General features: G+C 42.5%; 1 protein-coding gene and 1 non-coding gene across 3 annotated transcripts in view; both read left to right on the forward strand.

The window, feature by feature from the left end:
* The window catches only part of AOX2 (aldehyde oxidase 2), a 78,892-nt gene that overhangs the window by 40,927 nt on the left and 18,126 nt on the right, over positions 1 to 19,839 (forward strand). Inside the window, exons 23-31 of one of the 2 annotated variants that reach the window (XM_021923400.2) lie at positions 1,095 to 1,182; positions 3,970 to 4,056; positions 4,241 to 4,432; positions 6,938 to 7,165; positions 11,128 to 11,223; positions 13,233 to 13,361; positions 15,676 to 15,750; positions 16,561 to 16,613; positions 18,530 to 18,644. In XM_021923400.2, the coding sequence (XP_021779092.2) occupies positions 1,095 to 1,182; positions 3,970 to 4,056; positions 4,241 to 4,432; positions 6,938 to 7,165; positions 11,128 to 11,223; positions 13,233 to 13,361; positions 15,676 to 15,750; positions 16,561 to 16,613; positions 18,530 to 18,644 (1,063 nt within the window). 2 annotated transcript variants of the gene reach the window in all.
* On the forward strand, positions 18,260 to 18,428 carry LOC116269314. Its single transcript, XR_004176793.1, has one exon. It is a non-coding gene; the product is annotated as a U1 spliceosomal RNA (small nuclear RNA).

Raw genomic sequence — 19,839 nt, forward strand, 5'->3', positions numbered from 1 at the left:
CAGTAGCACGTGCCTGTGGTCCCAGCTACTCTGGAGGCTAAGGCAGGAGGATTGCTTGAGCCCAGGAGGTCAGGTTGCAGTGAGCTGTGTTCATACCCCTGCACTCCAGCCTGAGTGGCAGAGCAAGACCCTGTCTCAAAAAAGAAAGTTCTGCCTCCCCATCCCAGCACCACTGAATCAGAATTAGCAGGGGATGGACCTGGAAACTGCATTTCTCTGATGTTCCAGATTGTCCTCACAATTAGGGAAGACCAGGAAACCCTGCACTAGGATAGTGATTTTCAACATTTGCCTGAAGACACCTGAATCAACATCACTGAGAAAAATGCATTCCAAAGCCCCTCCCTGACCCACTGAATCCAAATCCTAGTACAAAGGCCCAGGAATATGCATTTTCACCAGCGTGCCAGAGGATTCTTCAGCACTCCAAAGTCTAGAAGCCTCTGCTCTGGAGATGGAGAAAAGATGAGGCTCCTCCCTGCATGAGAGCCCAACTTGGCCAGCATAGCCTTCATGGATGAGAATGGAGACGCTAACCCAGACATCCTAAGATGAGTGTTTGGCCTTGTTTTCCCAGATGTTTGCATTTATCTGTTCACATTCTTTCTCTTTGGTAATAGTACACTATCTCTAGTACACTATCTACTAGAGATAGTACGTTATCTCTAGTGGTGGAGATAATGCAAATGTCTGGATGTGGGTGAAGGTCAAACTTGAAGCTATAGAATTCAACTTAACTGCATGTGACATTAATACTTTTAATGAGATCTCCAACCACTGAGTTATAGAAACAATGATGATTTAGTCATATATTAATTCACATTAGTGTCTAGCATGTTGTATGATATTAATACATTTATATGGGATAAATGAAGGGATAGATGGTTGAATAAAGAGTGGGAGAATGGATGGTGGATGGATGGATAATAGGCAGATACATTGATGGGTGGGTAGATAGTTAAATAAGGGGATGGATAAATATGGGTAGATAGGTGAATGAGAGGATGAATGGACGGACGGACGGACGGATGGATGGATGGATGGATGGATGGATGAATGGGAGGGATGGAGAACCTAAGATTTATTTTCTTTAGAACAGGTCATCCCATTCGTCTTGTCCTTAATCGTGAAGACGATATGTTAATAACTGGAGGAAGGCACCCATTATTTGGAAAATATAAAGTGAGTATTAAAGATGAATTATTAAAATATCTCATTTTGCCCAGGCACTGTGGTTCACACCTGTAATCCTACCACTTTGGGAGGCCAAGGCAGGCAAATCACTTGAGCCCAGGAGTTCCAAAACCAGCCTGGGCAACATGGGGAGACCCTATCTCTTAAAAATTACAAAAATGAGCGGGATATGGTGCCACATGCCTGTACTCCCAGCTACTTGGGAGGCTGAGGTTGGGTGGATCCCTTGAGCCCAGGAGGTGGAGGCTACAGTGAGCTAAGATTGCACCACTGCACTCCAGCCTGGGCGACAGAGTGAGACCCTGTCTCGGACATAAATAAACAAATAGATAAATAAATATCTGATTTTATCTGAATGGCTTTGCTCTTTTCTAGCATTTTGATTCTGCTAAATTCTAAAAACAAACTTAGCATCTAAAATATTAAATAAGGATGCTGTGTATTTGAATATTCATAACATTTTATGAGGAACTTTTAATAATTCTAGCAAATAATTGTGAAGAAGTTTAATGATAAAAATACAATTTCAAATGATGACCAAAACACTACTTGAAGGAATAAGGATTCACATTAGTGGCTCCTCAAAACAAACAAATAAACACTGATAGAAGGTACAAACATTGCTATGCCAAACCTTCTTGACTATACAAATATTTTTCGGTGGAAATGTTTGGAAACAATTTGACCATTTTAACTGCAAAATCATTTTTTACAAGTGTTTTTACAAAGTGGCTATGATACTGTTACAAAAGCTTTTTGCATGTAAGAAAAAATAATACAGTAAGTAGTGAATTTAAAATTGTTTCAAACTGCATTTACTGCATTTTTATGTAATTATAATATAAACATCTTAAAAATACTTGCTGGCCATGAGCTTACAATACTACCTTTTCAAATCTGTGATTGAGCTGTTACGATCATTCTAATGTAATCTAAGTTGTATTGAACATACTTTACCTGGGAATTGCTTGCAGCATATTCATAGTTAGATTTTCTATCTGATTTTGTCATTGCCTTCGATTATCTTCCCTGTATTACAAAAACCACAGTTTTCTATAGCACAGAACAATTGTATTTCTTCCATTAGCATTAATAATTTTTATAATTGGAGAGGAAGACCCTCTCTAATAGTTGGCCAATTAAACTTTTCATTTGCCTTCAAATGCACAGATATTAAGTCACAGCTATTATTGTCCTATAAAACTGAGAGAAATGTAGAGACACACTGCTAAGATTGGAGCAGTTGCGGTTGTGGTGATGGTTGTGCTCTTATCAAAGTTATGAGATTGTTTTAGTACTAACACTTGTTAAGAAGATTCTAGACTGTTAATATTTTGGTAATTATAGTAATATAAAGTATAAAAGAGGGAAATAGATTTTTGGAAAAATCCAAATTTTATTTTATATTTTGGCTGGGTGTGGTGGCTCACACCTGTAATCCCAGCACTTTGGGAAACTGAGGCGGGTGGATCACCTAAAGTCAGGAGTTCGAGACCAGCCTGGCCAACATAGTGAAACCCTGTCTCTATTAAAAATGCAAAAGATTGACTGGGCGTGGTGGCACGCACTTGTAGTCTCAGCTACTTGGGAGGCTGAGGCAGGAGAATGGCTTGAACCCAGGAGGCAGAGGTTGCAGTAAGCCAAGATTGCACCACTGCACTATATACCCTGGGCAAGAGAGAGCAAGACTCCATCTCAAAAAAAAAAAAAAGAAAAGTCCAACTTTTATTTTATTTTTTAAGAAACAATTTCAATTCCAATATAATATATATAAACAATTTCATGTCTCATATATATATATACACATATATAGATATATAAAATCCTTCAGACACAGCTAATAAAGTTTTGCTAGGTTATTCAGAACTACTTGTAAATTAGGATAACATGTGTTTATGTGTAAATAGGTTCTTCCAAATTTTTGAAAAGTTTATATGAAATAGTTTAAGGATTCTGCTACCTTATTTATAGTACTATTTTGCTTAGCAGTCCTTTCTTCATGAAAGTCAAAGGTAAACTTCGAAGTCTAATGTTGACCCTGTAGTTATATGGTCATGTGGATCCTTCTGTTGTATTTATCCTGCTTTCAGAAAGGCAAAGGGACCTGGGTCAATCCTCATTGGGTAGAACTACAGTAGGGAGTGGGGATTTTTCTTTTCTTTTTAATGTGGACTGTAGAGACAAAATGGTCTGGGTGGGTGGAGGGGAGTCACAACATTGAAAGAATGCAAGCTGCCTTAAGCTCTTCCCAAACAGTAACAACAGCACGAGCTCAGGTTTGTTAGGTCGGGCAAGCATGTACAAAGCACCTTCACCACCTAGCGAAAAGAGAGCAGTCCCCATGCATCCATTCAAGGACCTCAGCTTCAGAGGCTTTCCCATCACAAGATACACTGTGATTCATTCCAACACGTTCTGGAATTCCAGAGACTTTTTCACCAGGGAGGAAACCACAGACTAAATTAGAAAGAAAAATGAAGGGGAATCTTCCGAGAATAAGGACAAAGAGGGTGGCAATTATAGTCCAGGAGACAAGCAAAGTCTTTAGAATTCCATGCTGACTGTGAAGCCAGAAAATCACATGTTGGAAGGAAAGAGCTCAGCAAAATTCAGCTCAGAAGAAGTCTCCATCAGTCAAGCAAGGCATGGTACACCATAGAGCAAACAGGGAGCTGAGTCTGGCCTCTGTCCTGCCCTGTGGGGGAACTGGGCTATGTCTCACAATTGGCATGCGAATTTGGAACATTTCAGTAAATAACCATCATTTGGTGACAGGTAGGATTCATGAACAACGGGCGGATCAAAGCTCTGGACATTGAGTGCTACATTAACGGAGGATGCACGCTGGATGACTCTGAGCTGGTACGTACACCAGAAAGCAGCAACATGTTTGACCATGAGTAGAATGCCAAATTTCTAGATGACTCTTTACGAAGTTTATTTCCTAACATAGTTAAATTCCACAAGCAGTTTGACTCTGTACTTGACTTTCAGAGAAAGAGAAAAGAAAAAAAAAAAGTGATGATATGTGAATATCCCTTTTTAGGTAACAGAATTTCTAATACTAAAGCTGGAAAATGCATATAAAATTCGCAACCTCAGGTTCCGGGGCCGTGCATGCATGACAAATTTACCGTCCAATACAGCCTTTCGTGGATTTGGCTTCCCACAAGGAGCCCTAGTAACAGAATCGTGCATCACAGCTGTGGCAGCCAAATGTGGCCTTCCGCCAGAAAAGGTAAGGTTGTAACCAAGGCCATAACCAAAGTTGCTGATGAATGGGACCAGTGGGAAACCCAGCTTCTTTGACCCAAGGAAACACACTAGAAGAACCACATGAATTAGCCCCGGCTCAGAATTCACCTCACCCTATCTTACTCCTTCCTTACTTATGCAAACATCTCTTTTTTTTAAAGTCGTACCAAAATAATTACTCTATTTAAAATTCAGACCACACCAAAGTAATCAAAAAAAGGGAATGCCCCTTTTTCCACCCCTATCCCTCTTGGTCAAGGGTAATCATTGTTAACAATTCCGTGTTTATTGTTCTACCCCTTTTTCTATCTTTGGCCACCCATTTGTATTCATACACACACACCTAAACATTGACATATAACATATATGTGCACGGCCGGGCGCGGTGGCTCAAGCCTGTAATCCCAGCACTTTGGGAGGCCGAGACGGGTGGATCACGAGGTCAGAAGATCGAGACCATCCTGGCGAACATGGTGAAACCCCGTCTCTACTAAAAAATACAAAAAACTAGCCGGGCGAGATGGCGGGCGCCTGTAGTCCCAGTTACTTGGGAGGCTGAGGCAGGAGAATGGCGTAAACCCGGGAGGCGGAGCTTGCAGTGAGCTGAGATCCGGCCACTGCACTCCAGCCTGGGCGACAGAGCGAGACTCCGTCTCACACACACACAAAAAAAAAACATATATGTGCACATGTATGGTTATTTACCAGAATGGGACCATAGCATACATATTACTCTGCCTCTGCCGCTTCCTTCTCCTACAGGACAGTATGCCATGGCCATCTTTCCACGTCAGTAGAATGGTCTGCTTCGTTCTTTTTCATGACTGAATAGTACTATGTAATATGCACGTACCATAACTTATTTAGCCACTCCACTATTAATGCTATTAATATACATTCTGGTTGTTACCATTTTTCACCATTAAAATGTTGCTGCAATAAACGTCTTGGTACATATGTACCCAGGTATATGTTTGCTTTATTGTATATCTCTAGGATAAATTTACAGAAGTGGAATTACTGGTGCACTTGAAAACTTTTGAGAAATACTGCCAGAAGAACGCCCTCTGAAAAATACTGTTTTTCACAATAGACCAGAAGGTGCACAGGATGTACAGTATGCTGGACTAGAGAGAGGCAGCTTCTGGAACTGAGATCATGGTCAATAACTTGCTTCCACTCCCCAAACATTCCAGTCAGAGCCCACCCTACCTTTTCCATTTCTGTACCTTGTTTCCCCAATACAGAACCCCTGCTCCAGCAAGAACTCTCCTATGTGTTGTCCCTAGAACTGTTTTGTCCCTAATTCAACAGGAATTCCAGGTTTGTAATCGTCGGGGTACTTCCTACAAACAAGAGAACACCTAATATTTTGTACAAGGAAGGCAGTAGTTATCCTAAGAGAAGTCACGTACAGTGTTCCATGGGTACCAAAGAAGGAAGGCATCACGTTGGCATGGGAGAGGGGAACCAGGAATCACTTTCTGGAGAAGATGGCACTTGAGATAGGCCTTGAAGAATAATAGGCACTGAGGTTGGAAAGGTGTTCTAGGCAAAAAGAACAGCATGAGCAAGAGCGTCAATCTCTGTGTGGTTCAGTTTCCTTATCTATAAATGACTCACCTCACAGAGTTCCTGCAAGAATCAAATAATTTAACATTCATTACGATATTTGTTTTATAAACTGGATAGTATTATTCCAATGTTGTTGCCAATAATAATAATTCTTTTATTGTGATTAGAATAAATGGAGATGATTAAAAAAAAAAAAACTTCTAGGCATATCTCAGCAGGCTCTCCTTTGTCAAGTGTTGCAAGTTTCCAGGACATATCACATAAAACACGGCTTATTCAAATAAACCATTTTTCTTTCTTTTTTTTTCTTTCTCTCTTTTAGAGATGAGGTCTCACAATGTTGCCAGGCTGCTCTTGAACTCCTGAGCTTAAGTGATCCTCCTGCCTCAGTCTCCCAAAGTGCTAGGATTACAGGTGTAAGCCACCACACCAGGCCCAAAGAAACTGTTTAAAAGATTTATCCATACATTCCAAAGGCACTTAGAAGACTTAGAGGGGATCTACTATTATTTGCAATGCTATTCCCCCCTGGCAGAACAAATTTTCAGTTATGACAATGAATCCTTGCTTTAGGGTACTGCCTACCAGCTCTTCTCCATCCTCTGAACCTTGTAGAATAAAAAGAAAAGAAAAGGGACCTCCCTAGGCCCCTCTATCCCACTGCCTTTTGTGGACTAGTCTCCACCTGCTACCCTCCACTTCTAGTGGGGAGTGACCCTAACTGGTACATTGATGAAGAGGTAAAAAATAACCTCTACTATTTTTGCAAAAGCATGTGCCATTCAAAGAAAAAACAGACCCTGTCTTCCCTTCTTTACAGCTTGTGCTTTAGTGGAGATGCTTTTCAAGTCTCTATTTGGCCATCAGTTTCTGTCTTACCATAACTATTGACTGAATTTCCCACCTGTTTCAGATTAGAGAGAAAAATATGTACAAAACAGTTGACAAAACCATCTACAAACAAGCATTCAACCCTGAGACCCTGATAAGATGTTGGAATGAATGTCTGGACAAGTCTTCCTTTCACAGCAGAAGAATGCAAGTTGAAGAGTTCAATAAGAAGAATTATTGGAAGAAGAAAGGCATTGCTATTATTCCCATGAAGTTTTCAGTTGGCTTTGCTGCAACAAGCTATCATCAGGTAAGACTTGTATATAGGATAAATAACACTCATGCTAGACACGCTCCTGGCCCAATCAGCTTCTGTGGACTTTGAAAAATATCTCATTTCTTAGAGCACTGAGCCAGCCTAAGTTGGTTGGCAAGGTTGGCCAACCAACCCTGCCAACACCTAAGAGAAATGTACAGAACTGTCCAGAGCAGCACCCCCATCTGCAAACATTTTTAATACAGTGCAATATTTGTTTCCTTCTTGGGAAACAAATCCCTAATCAACTGAAGTCAGGAAGACCTGAGAAATCCTCGGCTCTGTTTTCACTAGGCGTGCGACATTAAGTTATTCAACATCTCTGAGCCTCAGCTTTCCCAGTTATAACAACAACAACAATAATAATAATAATACCAATAACTCTGTCTTAAGATTGATGAGGACTCAGTGAGCTAGTGAGTGTAGAGCAGCACTTGGCTGGGTTCCTGGAACACTGTGGATGTCATCCAGAGCATCCCTGAGCCCCACCCAGGAGAACTCAGACACTCCTCTCAGGGCACCTCCTCCTCTGGTGGGTAGGATGAGACCCCCTGAACCTCTGGGTCACATTTCTGTTCAGGCCCAGCATGCCCCTTCTATAAACAGGCACAAGAAGGTTAACTGTCATGTCTGCAAGCTAGATGGAATCAAAGGCTGCAGCGTCAGAGAAACTTGAGAGCTGCATGTGTGGTTTCCTCTCTGACGCCAAATATTGTCTTTTCCAAACCAACTGCAACACCAAGTGAGTGTCCAACCATTCTGTTCTCACACTAACTACCAGAGTTAGTGCAGACTCCATAGATCAAGGGCTGAGTCCCACAAGACCACCCCTATTTCAGACACCAGCTTCAAATGGAGGGCTCCGGCTACTCACACTCCTGCCTGGCCAACTACTAATTTGGAGGTTTTCACTACCCCCATTCAGGTTTGATAATTTGCTAGAATGACTCATGGAACTCAGGAAAGCACTTTACTTATAACCATTACCAGTTTACTCTGAAGGATACAACTCAGGAACAGCCAGATGGAAGAGCTGCCTAGGACAAGGGATGGGAAGGGGGCAGAGCTTCCCTGACCTCTCCAGGCAGACACCCTCCCAGCACCTCCACATGTTCACCAACCCAGGAGCCCCCAGACTGCATCATTTGGGGTTTTTATGGAGGTTCCACTACACAGGCATGATTGATTACAGCATTGGCCATTAGTGATTGAACTCAATCTCTAGCCCCCATCCCAAGAAGATGGGGAGGAGGACTGAAAGATCAATGCACACCGCCTCTAAGCCCCCATCCTAAAGCTACCTAAGCCCTTCTCATGAGTCATCTCATTAGCAGAAAAAAATTCCAAGGCTTTATGAACTCTGAACTAAGAACCAGGGGCAAAGATCAAATATTTACTTTTTATTATAACACACCTCCCTTCACCTGTATGGCTACACCGCATCTAAACCACAGCCTACACTCTGCCATCATTCATGGGAACCAACATCTCATCTCATCACAAAGAAAACCTTCAAATCAAGCAATGACTTTTAAGTTTCCATTGGAATATCCTCCAGCTGCCCCACAGAGTTCTAAATTGAGGCACCCTAGAATCACCTGGCTAGGAATAGAAGGGTGTTATTCCAGGTCAGCTGATGACTCACAAAGCTGGAACACCTACCGTCTAAATTGGCAATGAGAGTTCTGTCCTCAGTGGGAGTCAAAAGGCCCACGGTAAGTAAATCCTATTATTAACAGCTACAAGCCTCGATGCTCCCGAGTCCCTCTGAGCCAACCCTGGACCTCCAGGCATCTGGAGACACAAATGGGCTGAAGCCTTCGTTCCTCCTCCTCCTGGAAGGAAAAAAATACCACCTTTCCCTTTGTCCAATTTATCAAACATTGATGTACTGTCCCTGTGATTCAGACCCACTCAGATTTTTTTTTTTTTTTTTTTTAAGACAGAGTTTTGCTCTTGTCACCCAGGCTGGAGTACAATGGCACAATTTCTGCTCACTGTTAACCTCCGCCTCCCAGGTTCAAGCGATTCTCCTGCCTCAGGATCCCAAGTAGCTGGGATTACAGGTGCCTGCCACCACGACTGGCTAATTTTTGTATTTTTAGTAGAGACGGGGTTTCAACATGTTGGTCAGGCTGGTCGCAAACTCCTGACCTCAGGTGATCCACCTGCCTTGGCCTCCCAAAGTGCTGGGATTACAGGCATGAGCCACCACGCAAGGCTGGGACCTGCTCAGAGGTATTTACAGGACACAAAGATGAGTTAAGACCAGGTGCCCCTCCGTGGCGAGACTCTCAGAGAAGATCCTCTTACCTCCAGGATTCCTTACCTGTGGCTGCTCTAACAAAGTACCACAAACTGGGTGACTCAATAATGACAAACTATTCTCTCACAATTCTGGAGGCCCGAAGTTCAAACTCAAGGGGTCAGCAGGGCCATGCCGCCTCTGAAGGCGTCAGGGAAGAATCTTCCCTTGCTCTTCCAGCTTCTGGTGGCTCCTGGTATTACCTGGCTTGTGGCAACATAACTCCAGTCGCGGCTGCCTCCATCTTCCATGGCCCTCTTACAAGGACACCAGTCATTGAATTCAGGGCCCCCACAATCCAGTATGATTTTATCTTAAGTAGTTGCATCTGCAAAGACTACATAAAGTTGTGTATTGAGGTTTCAGACAGACATGAATTTTAGGGGGCAGGGGAGGGACACTCTTCAACCCAGTATACCTGTAAGGAGAAGTACAAAGAAGGAAGTGATCGATCCTTCCCAGATGGGGATGAGACACATGTGAGGAAGTTTTTGGGTTGTTTTGTTTTCTTTTCTTTTGTTTTCTTGAGACGGAGTCTTGCTCTGTCACCCAGGCTGGAGTGCAGTGGTGCGATCTCGGCTCACTTCAACCTCCGCCTCCCGGGTTCAAGCAGTTCTCTGCTCAGCCTCCCAAGTAGCTGGGATCACAGGCACCCACCACTATGCCTGGCTAATTTTTGTATTTTTAGTAGAGATGGGGTTTCACCATCTTGGCCAGGCTGGTCTTGAACGCCTGACCTCTTGATCCACCCACCTCAGCCTCCCAAAGTGCTAGGATGAGTACAGGCATGAGCCACAATGTCCGGCCAAGTGAGGAAGTTTTAACAGAATGTAGACTGTGGGACGTGGCCCTGCAGGCTGGGCAGACAGATAAGGAACAGGGGGACAAGCCGGCCAGAACAAGAGATCGGACAGAAGCAAGGAGCACAGGTCAGAAAGGAGACTGCAGTGGGGCCAGTCTCGGAGGCAAGGCAGGGGGCCACAAGGACTGTACAAGAGACCAAATCCCACAAGGCCTCCTAGTGGAATAAGGAGCCGAGCTTTCCCTTCCAGGCTGTGGGGGGTTTGCCCACCTTGCCCATGGCAAAGCCTTCTTCAGTCTGTGATTCTCTTCCATTGTCACTTGTCACCCCTGAGCAGCACAGGAGTTGGACCTGTCCTCCCAGGTCTCCCAGGGCACCATATGCCACTCTCATTATCTCACTGGTCATCCTACACTACAGTGACTTGCTCTCCAGCCTGTCTTTCCACCACACTGTGAGCAGCTTGAGGAAGAGCCATGTCTTGTTCATCCTTATGTATCTAGAGCTGAGCACAGTTGGTACACGCTATGTGCAAGTAACTAAAACATTTAAATAACTAGCTTAATGGTCAGCCAGTGATTTTAAGCATGAGAGTGACTTTCAAACAACTGGAACCGATACTACCAACTCCTGGGGTATCCAAAGGGGCTCCTATGAAAATCAGAAGGAATGTTCTTTACAGGCGACTTTTTGCACAAAACAGAACTAAACTTCAGCATCCTACCAGGAAAGTTTGCTTCTCTGACCCCCTCCACTCCCTGAGACTGGTATTTCACTACCTTATGCTTTATATTGAACCTCACCAAATGCTAGCTTGCACTGAGCTATGCCTTCCGATTCTTTTACTAGGCAGCTGCACTGGTTCATATCTACACAGATGGGTCTGTGTTGGTCACACATGGAGGCAATGAACTGGGACAAGGTATTCACACCAAAATGCTGCAGGTAAAATAAATAAAATTAAAGCATTACTCTCTATATACATTGTTGAAAGTTGGGATTCATCTCTTAGGGTAAATGCTGACTCCCTGTATTCAAACACTGAGATCTTGACTATTTAGTTGGAAGGTTTCTTACATATCAAATAGAAAGGCTGAGGTGGCAGAAATCCCACGTGTATGCAGACAGTCCTGGAGCTTGGCCAGGGTTCATGGATGGGGGTGATCATTAGTGAAAACGCCACTAAGAAACCCATGGAGCCCTGTGGTGGGCGCTCCGAGCAGGCAACCAGGAGCAGGAGTTTCTCAGCTTTTGTAGTTTTAATGTTTACATTTTAGACAACAATATTAGATTGCTAATGTTTTATTTTGACAAGTAAGGATGAGTATTTCATCAACAGCCATCATCCTACAAGTTTTATAAGATATTTAACACACATACATACACACCAATTAGTAAGAATATAATCTCAGGAGAAAACAAGAATAATTCTTTAAATAACCCTGTGACAAATGTATTAGATTGTTATAGCGTGCATCTGTAGCTTTTGACCATCCAGCCCCTTAGGTCATTTGGAGTGCTGTACCTCTCACATGCCATAGATTTCTGAAAGACTCCTCAATTAGGGTACTTTCAGCTCCATCCCCACCCTTACTCCCATGCCTGCTGCACATCTAGGCACAAGACCCGCCTCTGGTCAGTCAGGGTTCCAGAATCCCACTGACTCTGGGAAAGGACACATGATTCAAGCAAGGCCACTCAGAGCCTTTCCTGGGATTGATGTGTAGATGCTGGGAGAAAGGAGCCATCTTTCCCCTGTAGTTGTATACTATAGGGCAGGGGCTGCCACAGGCAGTTCAGTGCCATGGATGGAACCTGTCTACTGATGTCAATGGTGTGGCCATCGTAGAAAGAAAAGCAAAATGTGAGAGGCTGAGAGGAGACCCTGATGAGACCACAAAGCCCCTAGATCCACATGTACTTCACACTAGCTCCATCTATCCTGCTCAGTTATACGAACTAATAAATTCCCTTTGGATTTTCACCACCAAGAAACAACAAAGTCATCCCTTTTTTTCATTTTGCATCTTTCTGGAGAAACTTCACATTGAATGAAATTAGTCCGAAGATCAGCATTTGGGAACAGGATATCTTGAGAAGGTGTTTTTTGCAAAAACAAAAAGACAAGAGAAGCCAAAATAATGTTTTTTCCTTGTCCTTTCTTCTCTTTCATTTCTTTCCTTTTCATTTCTTGATTAAATATCTTCATCTCCACATGTGTTTGCTAGAGAAACTGGAAGGAAAAGAACAGAAAAGAAGCCAGGTGCAGTGCATGCACCTGTAGTCCCAGCTACTCGGGAGGCTGAAGCAGGAGGGTCACTTGAGTCCAGGAGATCAAGATCAGCCTGGGCAACACAGTGAGACTCCATCTCTAAAATAATAATAATAATCTTTTTAAAAATATTTTTAAAAAACAGAAAAAAATGAACAGCAAATACTGGAGGAATATAAGCAAGGGAGAACAAATAGAAAAAAAGTGGGGAGGATAAGAGCAAGAAAAAGGTCCTCAGGGTCATTCCAAGTTCATCTGATACTGATATCGAAAGATTTCAGACCAAATTCTGAGTCAATCTCATCTCAGTCTTCCCTCTCTCTCTCTTTCTCTCTCTCTCTCCCTCCATCCCTCTTTTTCTTCCTGCCACTGAACCAAATAAGTGCCTGAAAATCTCAATTTGGCCTACTTCCTACACATTTAAAACTTAGAAAAAAGGAAATTCTTAACATTCTAAATGGACTAAATTTGAAAAGAACCACTGTGGAATATTACCAAGAAAACACTGTAAAAATCAGCATGAGGCCTTACAAAAAAAGTAGTTTTGATGCTTATAAAGTAAATTATTTTAGTCTTAAAAGGGTATTATGGATGTAATAACAAATAATTTTTATTCAGAAAAATAATGATTCAAATATTAATAGAAGTCCTTGCTGGACTTAAAAATATTTGTTTATCATAGGTGACCAGCCGTGAGTTAAAAATACCCATGTCCTGTATCCACATCTCTGAAACGAGCACAGCAACAGTACCTAATACAATTGCTACAGCAGCGTCTATCGGTGCAGATGTCAATGGCAGAGCTGTGCAGGTGAGTCTTCCTGTCTCTCCCTGGTGTGCCTCTCCCACGTCTCTGGTTTTTATGGCTGGATACAGGTACAATAGTTGACTTCAGAGAAGTCATCTGGGTCACTAAACATAGTCTGGGATAACTAAAATATTGGGAGGGTGTATTTGGAGTAGGCTAAATTGAGATGACAGACGCAAAATGTAAAGGCTCAAACACAGTAAAAGTCCCTGTCTTGTACACGTATTAGTCCCGAGCATTGTTTGGTCATTTGAGCACCCAAATTGATGGAGGCTCCACCATCTTCAACATGTGGCGTGCCAAGTTGCCCTGGGTGTCATCATTCTAGTAAGCATGGGGAGCCGGTGTGGAAGACTCTGAGCCAGATCTGGAAGTGATGCAACCTCCACTCACAGTCCATTAGCAGAACCAGTTTCAGGCTATGTCTAACTGCAACGGAGGTTGGGAAATGTAGAGTAGTGGGACACTGTATGTCCAGCTGATATGGAAGAAGGGGAGAATGGATTTTGGTGAACAGGCAGTCTCTGTTCCTAGAAGACACAGCAAGAAGAAATTTGACTGCCAAGTAATGCAGAGCTGCGCAAGTTTCTTCCAGCATAACCAGGTTCTTGCAGGCAGCTAGGCAGGCAGACCCCAGCCAAAGAGACAGGGTGCAATGGACGCATTGTCTTCAGTGGTATTTTACTGAGTACTTAGAGCTTTTCTTTGTACTGATTTTTTTTAACTGATATTTTTTAAAAAGTGCTAAATTTTCACTGTCTCAGAATAGAATCATGACTTCATATTCCTTAATTCAAATATCTGATTGCATGTACTTTTGAAATATATCTATTCGTCATGTTTCTGTTGCAAATTGTTCACTTTTCCACTGGGATATTGTGGTGAGCCATATTTTCCCAAAATGCTACAATGATACCACCAGTAGGAACCCCTTTCAAATCAGTCCAATTTTGTGGTGGTATCACTTAAGGAATCAAAAAGCAAAGAATCTTTTTTGCTTGGAACAAATGTATGAGAAACCTCAAATGCATGAGATCTAATTTGGAGTAGGGTCAAACACAAGAGAGGAACAGGGAACAGCTCAGAGTGTATGGGAGTTGTCAGCCCAAAATAAGTGTCAATCCATCTTCTAGAGTATTAAGTTTTAGATTTCTTTTAAAGATCAGAAACTTTGTGGATCTAGGTCATTATAAAGTAAATTTAATTGTTTTCTCATTTCATACCCAAAGCCAAGGCCTTTATTGTATTGGTTTGATGGTGGTTGAATGAACACATGGAGGGTGAGATCAGACACAGGGGGATTCTGGCATGTCATTGTTACAGACTGGAAAGCACAAATTTGAATGAAAATAGGATGTTTATTCCATTTGGAATAAACATGGCCGGGTGCCAGGGCTCACGCCTGTAATCCCAGCACTTTGGGAGGCCAAGGCGGGCAGATCACGAGGTCAGGAGATCGAGACCATCCTGCCCAACATGGTGAAACCTCGTCTCTACTAAAATACAAAAAATTAGCCAGACGTGGTGACACACGCCTGTAGTCCCAGCTACTTGGGAGGCTGAGGCAGGGGAATCGCTTGAACCCAGGAGGCAGAGGTTGCAGTGAGCCGAGATCATGCTGCTGCACTCCAGCCTGGTGACAGAGCAAGACTCCATCTCAGGAAAAAAAAAAAAGAGAGAGAAATATACAAAAATACAGAAGATGTAGAAAAAAATGCTAAGGGCCAGGCACAGTGGCTCATGCCTGTAATCCCAGCACTTTGGGAGGCTGAAGTAGGCAGATGGCTCGAGCTCAGGAGTTCAAGACCAGCCTGGGCAACATGGTGAAACCCCATCTCCACAAAGAAGACAAAAATCAGCCAGGCTTGGTGGTGAGTGCCTGGAGTCCCAGTTACTCAGGAGACTGAAGTGAGAGGATTGCTTGAGCCCAGATGTCGAGGTTGCAGTGAGCCAAGATGGTGCCACTGCACTCCAGCCTGGTTGACAGAGTGAGACCCTGTCTCAAAAAAAACAAACCAAAAAAAGAGAGAGAGAGAGAGAGAGAGAAGTTAAGAACCTGAATATTCTAAGAAAGAGGATCTGAAAGTAGAAATTCAGCTGAACCCATATTTTCACAGGAAGTGAGACAGGAAGGGGGAAAAAACCCTCCAGTAACCAATACTGTTGTCAAGGGCAGGAGTTGTGTTGCCGAGTTTTCAGGATCACGCACTCCATAGCACTTGCTGACCTAATCAGTGAACATTTGTTCACACAAATTGTAACCACCAGAACCACTGGGCTCTTCTCTAATGTGGATTCCATTCTTTACTACTTCAAGAATGCTTGTCAGATCCTTCTGAAACGCCTTGAGCCCATCATTAAGAAACATCCGGGAGGTACATGGGAAAACTGGGTAAGTGTTCCACTCCCTTTGTTACTACAAATGAGAAAACAATCTAAACCAGTACTGAGACAGCACCACAGCCGTGCACAGCCATCACACACAGAGACAGTTCCTCTACGTGTCACAGTGATGGAGCATGCCCCCTGCTTCTTCCCCAGTTGAGTGGATTTCTGCAAACAGGCAGGATCTCTAAAGGTTGAGGAGGCTACTCCAGGATGTGTACCAGGTGTGTATGGAGAAAGCACACAGGGAACAGCAATCACTGGAAGGAGAAATAGAAGTGTATGAAGAATACACTCTGCTTAAGTAAGAAATAAGAGCAAAAGAATGAGCCTTCCTAAGCCACACACACACACACACACACACACACACACGTGCACATGATGTTCTGGGTAGGTTAAGAAGAAAACTAAAAGGCCTATTTACTGTTGAATGGCTCAAAGAGACGACTAACTTAATCCAACTTTGCAATATCCTATGACTTTTTTCATTAGAACAATTATTTCACATTTACACACATGCTTACTATAAAGTTCTAACATTTAGAAATGAAGTCCAAATACCTTGTGCACTGAGCCCCTATCTCAGGGATGTGCAGCAAGATTCTGTTTTATGTTTGTTCAACCCAGACTTCTAAACTCAATCAGAAGGAAATTGTTAGTGTGCCAGTTATGGAAAAATAATATGATTATGAGTTCTATTATTATTAGCAAAGCACCTGCAACAATTATGAGATGTCAGTTTTAGATTGGACATTTCTGTCTTCACCTAGCAGATGGTATATTTGTTTTGCTTTAACTAAATATGCCCATTTTGCAGATAGAAGCTGCATTTGAACAAAGAATCAGTCTCTCAGCCACTGGATACTTCAGGTAAACATCACAATAATATCTTGATGTAGCTGAGAAAATACGACGTAACTCAATCACTGTTGATGGCTGTTGTGATACTTTGGTTCTTGTCTTCTTAGTTTAAAAGAATTTAAACAAGAGACACAGCAAACAAAAAGAGACACACAGGAAAAGATGTGCAGCACTGAGTAATTTATTGCAAAAAAAAAAAAAGAGTATTTTGAAAATGAGGTGCAGAGTAGACAGTACACCCTGAGAGAGAATTTCGGGCAGGCTGTCCGTAAGGATGAGACAGCAAAGACTAGCATGGCAGATGCTCCCTTTATGGGGGTCTTATATGATTATTCATGAGGAAGTGGGAAGAGGTGTTACTAGTAAGCACGTTCTGGGTGGTCTTCTGGGTGCACATGTGCAGCTGTACATGCTTGTTCATACATTACATGTCTCATTAGTATCTTCAGTCTCCACCCGGAGGTGTGTTTTTTACTATTAAAATAAGCAAAGGGTCAGTTTGAGGACAGGTAAAGTCAAAGTGTCCATGCTCTCTACGTGGGAAATTCCCTACTGAAGATAGCTTTGCTTGAATGAGTGCGATTACAATGGAAATGCTGAGGCTTTCGCGTTGATTGTGCTGTCACCACAGTGCTGGTGCTGCGTCCAGAGAACATGGTCACTTTCTTGACTACCAAACTGCCTCAACTCTGGGCCGCAGGTCCCTCATTTGTAAAATACATTTTTATTATGTGACTGCTGAGGTCCCTTCTACGCCCAAAATTCTATGATTTCACATAGGCCTTTCAGTTATGTCAAAAAAAAATTAAACAACAAAACACCCTTATTGGGGGAAAAAAAGATTAGATGCTTGACTTACAACATCTAATCATTATAATCATTATTTACTATTTATTTAATCATTATTTACATATTTACATTATTTATTTAATCATCTAATCATTTACTATTCTTTATTATGAGTAGTAAAAATACATTATCATTAAAAATGACTTCCATCTCAATTTTACAAATCCCCCTTCCTTTACCATAAAACCTGTCTATTTTGAAGCTCCTTACTAGACAACGGAGAATGAGTAGGATGATAATCACCAGTCATTGTCAAATTCAAGAAGCACGTGACATTAGTTTTACAGTCTGATCAGACAAACCACCAAACAATAGACACATACACACACGAAACAGTAAAGCAAATCCTCATGAAGAATGAGGAAATAAGGAGATAACAGCCCAGCCCAGAGCCTTGTACATAATGAGTTCTAAATTCCTAAGTTCAGTTACCCAAGAAGAGAGTAAACCAGCCCTCTATCTGAATACATCTTCTATTATAGATTAATGCATTGAATCACCAGTCCTTTTTTACCAACCCTGAATTACCACCAGCTCCCTGTGAGTTTGCTTAGCACTATCCATGGGCTCCCTCTGGGAACAGTAGTTCCAGAGGGACCACTGACAAAATTCAACCGAGGTTCTCAGTGGGCAGGCAGGCTAACACTTAAATCCTTTGTGGTCAAGATACAGGCACACTGTGAGGTCCGGTCCCAAACAATCTGCTGGCTTCTCCCTCTTTTTGACATCCTAACTGTGCCACAAGGAATATCCTCTTTGATGAGTTTAAAAGGCAATTAAAATGAACATAAATCAAATGAAATGCTATAGTTACCTGGCAGGGGAGATATCATGATCCCGAAGGTGGTTTTCCTTGAGTGAGGCTTATCTTACCTATTTAACTGCAGAAATGCTGACCCTTGTGGTTTCCCCAAATGTAGGAAACTCAACTGCATAATTTGTGGTAGTGGGAGACTGTATTTGTGCCCTCTCTGGGAAAAAAAATGAAATTCTCCCAAAAAACTTTGGTAACTTTTAAAATAAATCAACATGGGATCTCCCGCACTCAAGCTAAAAGGCTTTATTTCTTCCCTCAGGGGCTACAAGGCCTTCATGGACTGGGAGAAAGGGGTGGGGGACCCATTTCCTTACTATGTCTATGGAGCTGCCTGTTCTGAGGTTGAAATTGACTGCCTGACAGGTGCTCACAAGGTAAGTCAAGTCTAACTTTCCTCTTGGCAAGTCAAAACAACAACAAAAGTGTGTTGTATGGTGAATAGCCCAATTCCGTTATGTCATTCTCTTATAACAAGATGCTTTCAATTCCATGGGAGGGTCCAGAGATCTAGCCTAATCCTGAATTTCCATGTAAAAAGACAATATAGTAGTCAAAAAGGAATTGCTGATGATAGTCTAAAATGTATTAAATTTTTTATTTCATTTAGACAACAAAATCACTTTCCAAGTTTTCTTCCGAAAAAAAGCTTCTATTTATAAAGAAAACACACATTTTCTAATCTGAAGGAATAACTAACTTAGTAAATAGTCTTGAGCAAACATTTTGAAAGCACATAGCAATGTGCTGTTTCTCCAAAGTCAATTATCCAAAAAGTGTTACTGAAACACATTTTGGAGGAAGAGAGGTATGAAAATAATTTTTATATTTTCTATTTAATTGAACAGCCAAGAAACCACCCATTGGAGACAGGGAATCATGCTTAACCCAAAATTAACAACTTGCATTATAAAGGATGCAATTTTGGCCGGGCGCGGTGGCTCAAGCCTGTAATCCCAGCACTTTGGGAGGCCGAGGCAGGTGGATCACGAGGTCAGGAGATCGAGACCATCCTGGCTAACATGGTGAAACCCCGTCTCTACCAAAAATACACACAAAAAAATTAGCCAGGTGTGGTGTTGCATGCCTGTAGTCCCAGCTACTGGGGAGGCTGACATGGGAGGATCCCTTGAGCTCAGGAGTTCAAGCTGCAGTGAGCTATGATTGCACTGCTGCATTCTAGCCTGGGTGACACAGTGAGAGCAGGCTCCCCGAAAAAAAAGAAATTGATTTTTAAAATAAATAAATAGGCTGGGCACGGTGGCTTACGCCTGTAATCCCAGCACTTTGGGAGGCTGAGGTGGGCGGATCACGAGGTCAGGAGATCGAGACCATCCTGGCTAACATGGTGAAACCCCGTCTCTACTAAAAATACAAAAAACTAGCCGGGCGTGGTGGCGGGTGCCTGTAGTCCCAGCTACTCAGAGGCTGAGGCGGGAGAATGGCGTGAACCCGGGAGGTGGAGCTTGCAGTGAGCCGAGATCGTGCCACTGCACTCCAGCCTGGGCGACAGAGCGAGACTCCATCTCAAAAAAATAAAAAATAAAAAAATAAAGGATGCAATTTTACCCA

The sequence above is a fragment of the Papio anubis genome, chromosome 10 (genome assembly GCF_008728515.1).
Source record: "Papio anubis isolate 15944 chromosome 10, Panubis1.0, whole genome shotgun sequence".
NCBI lineage: Eukaryota > Metazoa > Chordata > Mammalia > Primates > Cercopithecidae > Papio > Papio anubis.